The following is a 12,616-nucleotide window of genomic DNA, read 5'->3' as shown; positions in this document are numbered from 1 at the left end:
GCTGTAATGCTTTCATCTAACTGGGTTTAGTGTGTAGATGCTGAGTGGTGTTGATGGCCTTTGGTGTACAAAAGGTCAGACTAGATGATCTGGTGGTCCTTTCTGGCCTTAAATTCTATGACTAGATCCAAAGCCCATTGAAGTCAACTGAACTCTTTGCTTTGGGCTTTGTGTTAGCCCCACATTACTCCAATGTAGATAAACACTCTAAGCTGGGATGTTCTGTATTGTTCCTCAATGTGGTAGGCACATAAGACCCAAGGACACAGAGTATCTTGAAATGCTGCGATCCCAGAAGTTCAACCACCACCCTACACAGAAGTTACTCAAAGTATATGTTAAAGAAAACAAATCACAGCCTTCCAATCTCATGTCCAAGGGCCTTATTCAGAAAAGCATCCCTGTCACAGTCATGGGGCTCATTGCATCTCTCTCTGTCTCCTTTCTGACTTCTCTGAGTATATATCCTCAGGTGTTCAGCAGCTATTGGAAAGGGTGCTCCCCCCTTTCCCTAGTTGGGTAGGCTCTGCTACTAAGACAGACTCCACAGGTGAAATATCTATGCCTATATATAGTACGGAAACACCAGGCTAGTGACAGTATTAAGAACTACTGAAGTGCACCATGTAGTTATGATAGGAAAAAGGAATAGAGATTTGTCACCATCCCAGTTCAGAAAAGCACTTAAACAATGCATAATTTTAACTTGGCCTCAATGAAGGTACTTCTGAGTACTTCAGGCCCTGTGACTCGAGTGCTTGGAAGACTCAGAGTATGTCAGCTCAGCAACTAGACACCTGTGGCTGGCCCCTGACAGTTGACTTGAGCTCGCAAGGCTCAGGTTATTTCCCTGCTGAGTAGATGTCTAGGCTTGGTCTGGAGTCTGGGCTCTAGGACCTTAGGAGTTGGGAGGGCTCCAGTCCAAGCCTGGACGTCTACATAGCAGGGTAACAGCCCTGCAGCCTGAGCCCTGTGAACCCGAATCAGAAGGTATGGGCCAGCCATGGGCTTTTCTTTGCTGTGTAGACGTACACTTAGGAAATATCATAAATTCAAAGACAGAAGACCATGGCCCATTTGAAACAAAGCAGAGGATTCATGGTTCTAGAGTCTCTGCTTAGTGATCAGAGAATCGGTTTTAGGTGGATGCTCTAGATAATTTCAAAGATCTCGTTAGCAGTGTTATTGTAGCTGTGTTGGTCCCAGAATATTAGAGAGACAAGTTAGGTGAGGTAATATCTTTTTTTGGACCAACTTCTGTTGGTGAAAGACACAAGAAAACATACAAATATAAGAATGGCCGTACTGGGTCAGACCAATGGTCCATCTAGCCTAATGTCCTGTCTTCTGACAGCGACTGGTGCCAGATGCTTCAGAAGGAATGAACAGGACAGTTTATTGAGTGATCCATCCTGTCATCCAGTCCCAGGTTCTGGCAGTCAGAGGTTTAGGGACACCCAGAGCATGGGGTTGCATCTCTGACCATCTTGGCTATATCTTCCATGAACTTATCTAATTATTTTTTGAATACATTTATACTTTTGGCCTTCATAACATCCCCTGACAGCGAGTTCCATTGGTGACTATGTATTGTGTGCAGAATTACTTCCTTAAATTTGTTTTAAGCCTGTTGCCTATTGATTTCATTGGGTGACCTCTGGTTCTTGTGTTATGTGAAGGGGTAAATAACAGGTTCCTATTAGCTTTCTCCCCACCAGTCATGATTTTGTAGACCTCTATCATATCCCCATTTAGTTGTCTCATTTCTAAACTGAACAATCCCAGTTTAGAAATGAGTTTTTAATTCTCCTCACATGGAAGCTGTTTCATCCCCCTCATCATGTTTGTTGCCCTTCTCTGTACTTTTTTCAATTCCAATACATTTTTTGAGATGGAGCAAACAGAATGTACCATGCAATATTCAAGGTGGGAGCGTACCATTAATTTATATAGTGGTATTATGATATTTTCTGTCATATCTATCTATCCATCCCTTTTCTAATGGTTCCTAATATTGTTAGCTTTTTAGACTGCTACTGCACATTGAGCAGATGTTTTCAGAAAACTATCCATGATGAATCCAAGATCTCTTTCTTGAGTGGTAACAGCTAATTTTGACCCCATCATTTTGTATGTATAGTTGGGATTATGTTTTCCAATATGCATTACTTTACATTTATCAAAATTAAATATCATCTGCAATTTTGTTGCTCTATCACCCAGTTTTGTGAGATCTCCCTGTAACTCTTTGCAGTCAGCTTTGGACTTAAGAGCTCTGTGTAAGCTCAAAAGCTTGTCTCTGTCATTAGCAGAAGTTGGTCCAATAAAAAAATATTACCTCACCTACATTTTTTTTCAAAGATCTTGAAATCAAATAATTTAAATATGAATTATAGGTCTCTAAAAATTGTGGGAAAATCTCACTATCTGCTCTTCAGTGTCACTCTTATCCACAGGGTAGATTTCAGTTTCATAATCTGCACTTGATCCCTGCACAAATTCACAGTCATCCACAGAAGCCCTGCACATACTGAGTGAGTGCATATCCAAGTTAGAGACCCACAATAAGAGATCCAATACATCCACCTTTACACACTGGCATCAGAGTGGTTCTATTTTCCTACTTGATTGGATGGTCCATCCCCTTAACTCCATTATAACATAATAAGACAATAAATATAACAACTTGCAACTGGTAAATGCTAATCACTTTTTTGGGTATTTATCCATTCAGGGACAGAATTCCAGATTCAGATGATGATCCAGATTCATTGTGCTAGTTAATTCGGTGATATAGACTCTAGAGTATCTCTCACAAAGCTGTGAAATATATATATATAGCTGACTGCTTAAATGATTTTCCTAGTTAATTTGGCAGATCTTTTGTTTGCTATCATTATATAGATATGCAATGTTTAAGATACATAGATGCACACAAAAATGATATAGCTATAGTTATACCTCAAACACATTTTATATTTCATCATCTCAATATCGGGTAACATTGCCTAATGAGAGCAAGGAACCATGTTCCAATTATTGCAGCTACTAAATCTAAAACATTTAAATTGAACCATTAAAATGCAAACATGCACTTTTTTCCATATACCAACATATTCTCCCTACCTTTTTAAGGGAGTGCCTTTTTGTTGTGTGTTTGTACAGCACCAAGCGCAGTGGGGTCCTAGCCAATGACTGCAACTAATAGGTGCAATTGCAGTATAAATAATAACAGAGGACATGACTTCACCACATTTAATGCTGAACATAAGAGTTTTGCACTGTCAGATTCATTTCATTGTGACTTACATTTAAAATATATTTGTATTCCGCTTAAATATGCTAAGAATTATCCTGAGGGACCATAGTAAAATGTAGTCATGTTTATTTGTAATTGCTACAAAATGGTTTACAAAATTGTTAGTGTCTTTTATTATGCCCTGCTACTGAAGCACTTGCTTGTTAATTAGAGAAATTTCAGCTGTCATAGCCGGCAATTATAGCTTCTGTATCACTGTCTGTTATGAATAGTCAATGAGAACTGATTAATATGCATGAGTAGCAGTATATAGCATGTGCATTGGACCACAGTACAGCAGCTTGACTAAAGCAGTAGAGGGAGTGTTGTGTACTGTGAATGAAGGAGGGAAAGCACGAAAGAAACAGCATAGTTGCTTTCCAACAGTCAGTGTAATACCAATGTGAATTGTTTCAGTCCAGCTGACTCACCTAGGATATCTGTGTGCATGCTTGTTAACAAATACTTCTGTGGCTGTGCTGGTGCATAAGGAAGACTTTCTCTGACACTTAATTAAATATGGGATGCAGTTTGTGCACTCTACAGAAGCAAGAAGAGCAGTACAAATTACTGTATGAAGTTTGTCAGGTAATGTCATTGGATTTCATTTCTAAGACCAAATGTTCCCATCTAGCCTAGTGACAATTGTTGTTGTTATTGTAGGGAAAAAAGGAATAGAGAAAGTCTGGCTTGCACTATTGGAAATTAAAGGGTTTGTCACCTTTTTTGATGCCTGTGTAATTTTGACTCTGTTTTTATGATATGCCTTCCTAACTGTGCTTGTGGAAGATCAAATATTTAAATTCAGATCGGTACACTATCAAACTTGCTTTAAATCTTTGTGTCACAAACCAGTGTGCCAGAGTCATTTTCTCCAGCATATGTTAAGTAAAATGTCTCAAGAAGGGTCATAGCTTGGTCATGCACTCTTTGAACGAGTTAAGAAAGACATATGCAATGATTGATGCTTAGAAAGGTTTTGTCTCTTTTTACAAATAGTTACAAGATACTTATTTTCTGTTGAACACATGTATTTACTTCTGACTTCAGCTTTTAAAGTAACTGTTCATACCAGTATTTTAAATCAAGTTTTTGTTTAACTCTTGTGGTTTCTGCTCCCCTGTGTGTGGAAATGTATCAGCTGGCAGAAAACCAGAAGTATGGCTCTAAATTTCTTTCAAAATAATTTTTCATATCAAATTTCAGATAAGGTTAAGACCATTGATGATGTACTCACCCCTATTTTAAAATAAGTGCAACTTTTAATTTCCCTACTCAGAGTTTTGTCTGTACTGTATATATGTCTGAAACATGCTACTTTGACTGCCCAACTAAAATGTTCTTTGGGTTGGAAGTGCAGGTTTGCATTATGTAAAATGTTGGAAGGGTACTGTAGCGGATATTTACTTATTTTCAACCTTGAAAACAAAAATATGACAATACCTTGTAATTTTTTTAACATCTGAAAAATGTGCCTTTTTGATACTATGCCAAAATTGCATCAAATACTTAAGTACTTGGAAATTTTAATAATAGGAATTTTCAGTTAATAATGCTTTTTAAGAACATGCAACAATCACAAACCACCACAAACGCATCCGATGAAGTGAGCTGTAGCTCACAAAAGCTTATGCTCTAATAAATTTGTTAGTCTCTAAGGTGCCACAAGTACTCCTTTTCTTTTTGCGAATACAGACTAACAGGGCTGCTACTCTGAAACAAACAGTATAGAATCAGTAGACATATAAGATGTAGTTTTCTACACTCACCAGCAGAGGGTGTTGAGTATCATTACAAAAGCGGTACAGAGCAAAATCATGTGGCCTTTGTTATGGTGCTACCTAGATTTGATCACAAGACATATTGATGTCCTTCACAACATTGGGAATAAACTGTATCCTGTATGCTCTGCAAGCAGAGAAGTGACTCAGTTTTAAACACAGTTTTTATCTAATTCTCTGTCACCCCCATAAGGACAATGTTGCTTGGTAGAAAAAACACTTTGTTAAAACAAATAGAAGACCATGTTTACTGTCATTTTTATTTATCCCAGCTCACTCCCCCTTATTAAGCTGCTGCTATGCATGGGAAGAATTTTCAGGCAAGATAACAAGATTTCTTGAACATCATTCCCTATTGAGAACTAGCTTCTGATGGTGCCTACAACAGCAGGCTTGATGCTGATATTGTTTGTGTGAACCCTTCTGTTAATATCAGGCGGTGTCTGTCCTAATAGTTAGCCCACAGCGTTGCCAAGTTTTCATGCAGTCTGGATTTGATGACTATCAATGCGTTGCACAGTCAGAAGTGCAACAAGCAGAACAAACTGAGACGGCAGCAAATTATGAATATTTTTAACTATTTATGCAGCTTGCAAAATATTGTTAGATATTGGGACAGTCTTTGCAACATACTGACATCATTTACCAGATACAAGTCCCCTTTTTGCAAATCACTTAAGGCACATGCTTAAGTTTAGGCATAGGGAGCAGTCCCGGTTGATGTCAGTCAGACTACTTGCATGCCTAAGGTTAAGCATGAGTCCAGGTGTTTGCAGGATCTGGAGCCTAAGTGCTAAATTAGGGCACGAACCTGCTAGGTACAGAGGCCCTGTTTCAGCAAGGCATTTAAACATATCCCATTGCAGCCATGCTCAGCTTTAAGCATATGCTTAAATGCTTTGCCGAACCAGGACCTGAATGCCGTCAACTTCTATAGGTTGTTCAGCATTCTGCAGAATTACGTCCTTTAATGTACTAGACTTCTATTTTATTTATATAAGGAAGCAGTAATCATGTGTTTATACACGTTTTTGTGCATAATTAGTTTAGAGACCAAAAGACTGTGCTACTATGTTTTTATTTTAAGACAAGACAATCGGGTTTTTTTGTGCACGTTATTTTCTGTTATACCATGACAAAAGCACATTTCCTACATGTTCTAGGACAGTGAGGTTAACTTTATATTTAGGAAATGTATTTAGCAAGATATTGGTTACTAAAACGCACCCTTTTACTTATCTCTGATAATCAATCACCAGATTTAGCAGCTAGTGAGCCATGCAGAATCACTTTAATTTCAAATAAAATGTAAACGCTTATTAATAATATGGCTCTTGCCATAGCTTTTTACTTTATAACATTCATGTAAGTCTAGTATAATGAAGCTATACTTTTGCTACTTACATTGAAACTAAAGGAAACATTTTTTTTAAAAAAGCCTGTCTGATAAAGTTTGCATAATTCAGTTTTATGAAATACTAAGTATTAGTATAAATAAATCCGCTTAACCTTATTGTTTAAAAGTTCAGCACTGTGGCACACAGGAATTCAGAAAACACTTGCAGAATTAATAATAGTACATAACTGCACTTTCTCTATGAGACCAAGAGCTTTAATATGGCTGGGAAATTAATGCTTCAATAAATTACAATTCCAGAAGGTCCAGTACGTCTGGCTTTGTAAGTCCTCGTAACAGGGAAAACAAAGAGGATCAAATATACCAGGGCTCAGGCTTTATCCCTTCCTTATCCACAGATAATTCAAAGAGATCCTCTTCATTAAGGGCTTTGGCACATTGCCTACAATTTCTTTTTGGGCCGCTGTGAGCTTAATGATGCAAAACAATGGTCTTCCCTCTTGTTGAACACATACCTTATTGTACCTTTAATCACATAATAAAAAACAAATTAAGACACCTAGTGATTAAAGTGCATTGTGGATGTTGTGCATATCAATACTTTGGGTTATGAATTTAAAGAGGACTGTGGCAACTTAAAATCTCAATGATCTAGAATGGCAGTTGTCATTGGAGGCAGCTAAGCTTGTAGTAAGCAACCAGTATCTGATTCTTTCTAGTCCTCTAATACCCATAACAGCAAACTGTGCTCAGTCCACTATAAACATAAGTCCTGGCATTTCCAAAGTACTTCTACACTGGAAATGATTTAATTATCATCTGCACCACCTAAGATAAAGAATTATCTTCTATTTGATTTTGTCTTCCTGGCCAAATGAGGTTTTTCAATACTATCATGGGGTGGTGGGGGAGAAGAGTAGCTTTATGCCATGGGGTATAATCAGAAAGCTCTTTTTTAGACCATTTTTCTCACTCAACACCTTCAGCTCCCATTGAAGCTAATAGTAAGATAAAACCCGAAGCAAATACCGCTGAAGAAACATTATAGAAGTACGTTGTCTGAGGTGGATCTTTTTATATTTCTAACCTGACATTAAAAGACTAAGCCCCCAGCTGAAGAAAGCACTTAACTGTGTGCATAACTTTAAGCACATGCTTAAGTCCTATTAACTTCAATGGGACTAAAGCACTTGCTGAAGTTCTTTCATGAATAAGGGTAAATGTTTCAGATATAGGAATACCCACCCTTTCAGCTCTAAGTCACAGGTCTAAATCCGGTGGCAGTGGCTGAAAGCTCTTCCCACGTGATTAGCTGTTCCCACTGTGATTCTGTGTGATAAGTTGTTTGTTCATGTGGAATGCATTGGTGGAGCTCACTCCAGTGCCTGAAAGGGACAGGTGTCCATATCACACAAGCCACCCAGTTGACATTCCCAGCTGAGAGATCCAGGCTTGAATGAGCCTAGAGACTGTACTCTTCATTTCACCAAACTGGGATGTCCCTATGGAGCAGAGCCGAGATACATTGGTAGAGTGCAAGCTTGCACTGCCACTGCCTTATTGTATTTGATCTGGAGTCAAAAGATTTCCGCTACCATGGACGTGGAGCTGGCATCTTTCACAAGCACTAAAGTTCCCATATAAATAAATAATTGACATAATGACCTTTTTGTGTCTGAATAAAACAAACAGAAAGCTCTGTTCTTGGCCTCATACACCATTGATAGAAGTAAAAATCATAGTATTCAAATTGGATTTGTGCTTTAAACTAGAATTAGCTGCTAAGTGACCAGTGCTATATGAACACTACGGTCAATGTACAAATTCCTGTGACAATGAGAAAATCATAGTGATAGGAACTCACTATTGCTCTATTTTATTGGCAACTTACAATAACAAATTTACAGCAGCAGTGAAGAGTCACTTCCTTCTCCATGCTTAAAATACAAAACAGTTATGCAAAGTAGTTATAAAGAAATAAATTATTCAGACAAATGTCTTTTTTCCATTAGAATCCCACATATTCTCATATACTTGTAGTTGCTACAACGAGGCAAGTTTAAGTAATGAGCCGTAAAAAAAGACCCTGATTCAGGTAAACACTTAAACCTGTGCTTAAGTCAATTTGACTTTAAGCTTAAAGTCAAATCCACGCTTACACTTTCTGAATAGGGATGCTTCCCTAAATTGAGGCCCAAAGGTGGATTGGTAAAATAAGTATATAAACATCAAAATTTTTTAAAAAATATTTAAAAGGTTGATTAGGGGAACACAGAAAACTGCCTCAAATTATATTCTGAGTGTACCCTAGCATTTAATTAGGCAGACAATAGGCAATTAGGCTAAATTTCAATAGTTTCCAAAGTTTAGCTTCAAATTGACGGGCTAACCATATTAAACTGACCTACTTAAAATACGTACCTTGATCAAAAAATTATCCTGATCAAACACTGTCCATACAAATTTCAATTGCGATTCAGAACTAAGAGTAGCGTTGAAGTTAATGGTAGTTAAGTGACAGAATATAAACTTGACTTCAATAACAATGGTGAACCGATCACACTTACTTCAAAGTAGGCATGTGTTTGCTTAAACAAGATGTTAATTCCAAGGGCTTTGTTCTAGGCAGTTTTCTACTGCTGAATTAGTTCAGCTATAGGAAAGAAAGAAAGGGGGGAAGAAAAAAAAAAGAAAAACTCCGCTTGACAGACTGTAGACCCGTAATCTTCAGAAAACTGCCCTTTAATGATTGTGGCGCCTGTCTGTGGCTCAGAAGTCCCCTTTCTTAATTAGACGTTTACCAGAAACTGGCAATTGAAATTTTCCTCTTCACTTGACGATGAATAATGCAATGCCTCTGTTAGAATCTCTGAGGAAAATACTCTTTATTCCATGCTGGAGGAATATTTTGGTTGTTAAAGCAACATAGACACAAAGCAATATGAAATAAACAAAATGCCTTATGGTGACTTGTGACACAAATGGATACCGTGACCTACTGTGCAGCTGAAATATCTTATTGTTCCTCGCTTACTCTTCATGCTGTTCCCCTTTACTTCAAACAACAAAAAACGCTGACCCGGCACAGCTTTGTTTGGACAGTCGGGTTTGTGGTTTTTTAAAATGAAATGATGGGTTTTGCAGGGCTTTACACTTATACATCTGTTTAATGCTGCTAAGCAGGTGGCGAGGAGTTGCAAGGGATGAGGCACGAGGGACAATCACTCAGCGCTTTACTGTCACATGTCAGACATGGGCAGGCACAAAGGAAACCTATGGTACAATGAAAAAGTGCAGGTTTAATAATTGTGTTTCGTTGTGTTCGTTAATAATGAAATGAAAGTTCCTGGTTTGCTTTCAGTAGCACAAGAGAACGTTGGTATATACTGGGATTGATTCAATGGAAGGCTAGTTGGGGAAATGCAAATAAGAGGGTTCCCTTCGGGCTCTCTGAACTGGTTAGCCAGTTGAGGATTGTGAAAGGGAAAGGAGGACTGGAAAATATACGGCATTCGTTAAATGGCACTACAGAATACTGTAAACACTATTACTGGAATCCGAGCCTCCATGCTGATGCAATATTTGTGGAGCTAAACAACAAGAAGTCATCTGTTATTTGGTCAACAAAAAACTATTAGACCAATGTTTTCTCACCAGTCTCAGAGAAATGCTGATTCTCTAGTGGAATATTTGAGTGACCAGGGTCCAAATTCTCCATTTGCTTAAAACTCCAACAGTGTTCTCAAACTGGTTTCATTGGAGTTTCTCTGGATTTTCACTGGGGTGAAAACTTACCTGTGTTGAATAGTACCTTACTTCTCAAATGGTCTTACTGGGTATACTGGAGAGGTGAGGTGCTGCATAGCATGAGTGATAATGGCAGAATCAGACCACAAACAGAATTTGGCCTTTGACTGGATGACTTTGATGGACTTGTGCCCACTCATACCAGTGGTGAATTAGCTCCTACATGTCATACAATGTTATCTCAGAAGAACTGAATGCTCATATATCAGATGCTCACTGCATTGATTTTGGTGCCAGTCAGAAGGCCGTTCTGAGTTTGACGAACTTACTGCCACACAATCCAGTAGTCTTTCCTCTTTGTAGTGGGCATAGCGGTGCCCATATGACTGTCATAAATTGCAAGCCCTACGAAAAGGTGGGGGAGAGAAAGGGGTATTTCCCTTCCCCACACTACAAGTTGCAGTTCACCAAAATGAAGTTGCTTTTCCTAATTAACATCACCCCCTTTGTCATGAAATGCTGAAAAATAATAAGTGCAGCATGGAGTGAAAGGACTGAATGAGGCAGTAGCAGGTGTCCTATTTGGAATCGTAGCCTCTGTAGGTTCTAAGACCATTGGTTTGTTGTTATTAATCTGAAAGCAGCAAACTATATGAGAGTCCAAAGTGTCCACCCTATAGACATAGGGTGACTAGGTGTCCAATTTTCGACCGGAACACCCGTTGAAAAGGGATCCTCCTGCACCCCAAACCCCTCATCCCCAGCCTCACCCCAGAGCCTGCACCCCCAGCCGGAGCCCTCACTGCCCCCCATCCAATGCCCCGATCCCCTGCCCCAGCTCTAAACCCCCTCCCACCTTCCAAACCCCTCGGTTCTAGACTGGAGCACCTTCCTGCACCCCATGTACCATACCAGAGTCATCCCCTGGCCCCACCCTAGAACCGCACCACCAGCCGGAGCCCCCTTCCGCACCCCAAATCCCTGTCTCATCCTGGAGTCCCTTCCCATACTCCAAACCCCTCAGCCCCAGCCCGGAGCCCCCTCCTACACCGCAAACCCCTCATCCCTGGTCCCACTCCAGACCCCCACACCCCGAGCCGGAGCCCTCACCCCCTCTCGCATCCCAACCTACTGCCTCAGCCTGGAGCCCCCTCCTGCACTTTGAACTCATTTCTGGCCCCATCCCGGAGCCCACACCCCCAGCCACAGCCCTCACCCACTACTACACCCCAGCCCTCTGAGCCTGCCTGGTGAAAATGAGCGAGTGAGTGAGGGAAGGGAGAGGAAGTGACGGGAGGGGGGATGGAGTGAGTGGGGGTGGGGCCTTGGAGAAGGAGCGGGGCAAGGGTGATCGGATTTGTGCAAGTAGAAAATTGGCAACCCTATATAGACGTCTTCTGTTGAAGAAGTAGGCCCACTTATAAGAGGAACCTCTAGGTGTTGTGTTGGAGCCGTAGCAGCTCCTGGATTCCCCGGTTGCAGCCATAGCCAAGAGCATTTTTCCATTCATCTGATGACAACTTTCCCTCTCAGATGTAGATTTCTCAATAGTTGTCCATAGCTGCTCCAGCCCTCCCCTGCCTCATTGAAATCCTGCCTATGGCCATGGATCAGTAGTACACTGGGAAGGAAAGGCAGAGGAGTGAGAAGGGGAAGAGGAGAGCAACAGATGGGAGAGCCAAGGGGGAGTGAGGAGATGGAGAAAGGGAGAGTGACAGCTGAGGAAGGAGAACGTGGTGCATTAGAATGGGTAGAGGGGAAGCATGGTTGTATGCTCAAATCACTACACTGTGTCTCCCGAGTTAAATTGTCAGCTTCACCAGACCCCCTCTGTAACTTTGGGCAAGTTGCTTCATCTCTATGCCTTGATTCCTAATCTCTAGAGGACTCCCTTTGTCTATGGACTGTAAATTGTTCAGGGCACAGACTCTACCCCGTTGTGTTTGCACTGCACCTAGCACAATGGCAGGCCAGTCTCAGTTGGGGGTTCCAGGTGCTACTGAAATAGAAATTATTATTGTAATAAGAACTGGTCTACACACAATCCTGCACTGGTGTAGCTAAAGGTTAAACAAGTTTATCCAGACCAATGCGATTGTGTATGTGGATGCTCTTACATTGGTTTAGCTTGCCCCGGATTTATCTAGCTGTTTTGCTAAATCAGTGCAACCTTACACCCTTACTTTAACTGCTAAAATTTCTAATGTTACTTACTATTATTGTAATAAAGTTGTGCCAGCAGGACAAAAAGAAGAGATGGCTCAGGGAAGAGAGACACCACTGACTCAGACACCTCCCTTTGTAATGATCCTTTGTTACAGGACTCTGTGTTTTAAAGCTACTCCTGTATTAAGGCTCCAGTCTTCTAACTATACCTAGTAAAGTCATTTATAAAATCCCCTTCAGAAAAAGCACCTTGCACACAATTGTTGC

At 40.3% G+C, this 12,616-nt stretch overlaps 1 protein-coding gene and 1 long non-coding RNA gene across 3 annotated transcripts in view; one reads left to right on the top strand and one right to left on the bottom strand.

The window, feature by feature from the left end:
• The window catches only part of LOC122461025, a 144,159-nt gene that overhangs the window by 8,259 nt on the left and 123,284 nt on the right, over positions 1-12,616 (bottom strand). The gene's annotated exons all lie outside the window — the stretch shown is intronic.
• Positions 1-12,616, top strand: part of PDZRN3 (PDZ domain containing ring finger 3) — a 203,411-nt gene that overhangs the window by 152,128 nt on the left and 38,667 nt on the right. Inside the window, exon 1 of one of the 2 annotated variants that reach the window (XM_038411357.2) lies at positions 3,600-3,886. The exons of the other annotated variant lie outside the window; for it this stretch is intronic. Coding sequence (XP_038267285.1) covers positions 3,818-3,886 — 69 coding nt within the window. The 5' untranslated portion in view covers positions 3,600-3,817. Of the gene's footprint in view, positions 1-3,599; positions 3,887-12,616 lie in introns of those variants that run through there. 2 annotated transcript variants of the gene reach the window in all.

Source organism: Dermochelys coriacea, chromosome 7 (assembly GCF_009764565.3).
Source record: "Dermochelys coriacea isolate rDerCor1 chromosome 7, rDerCor1.pri.v4, whole genome shotgun sequence".
Taxonomy (NCBI): Eukaryota; Metazoa; Chordata; order Testudines; family Dermochelyidae; genus Dermochelys; species Dermochelys coriacea.
This window is presented reverse-complemented; position numbering and strand designations above follow the sequence as displayed.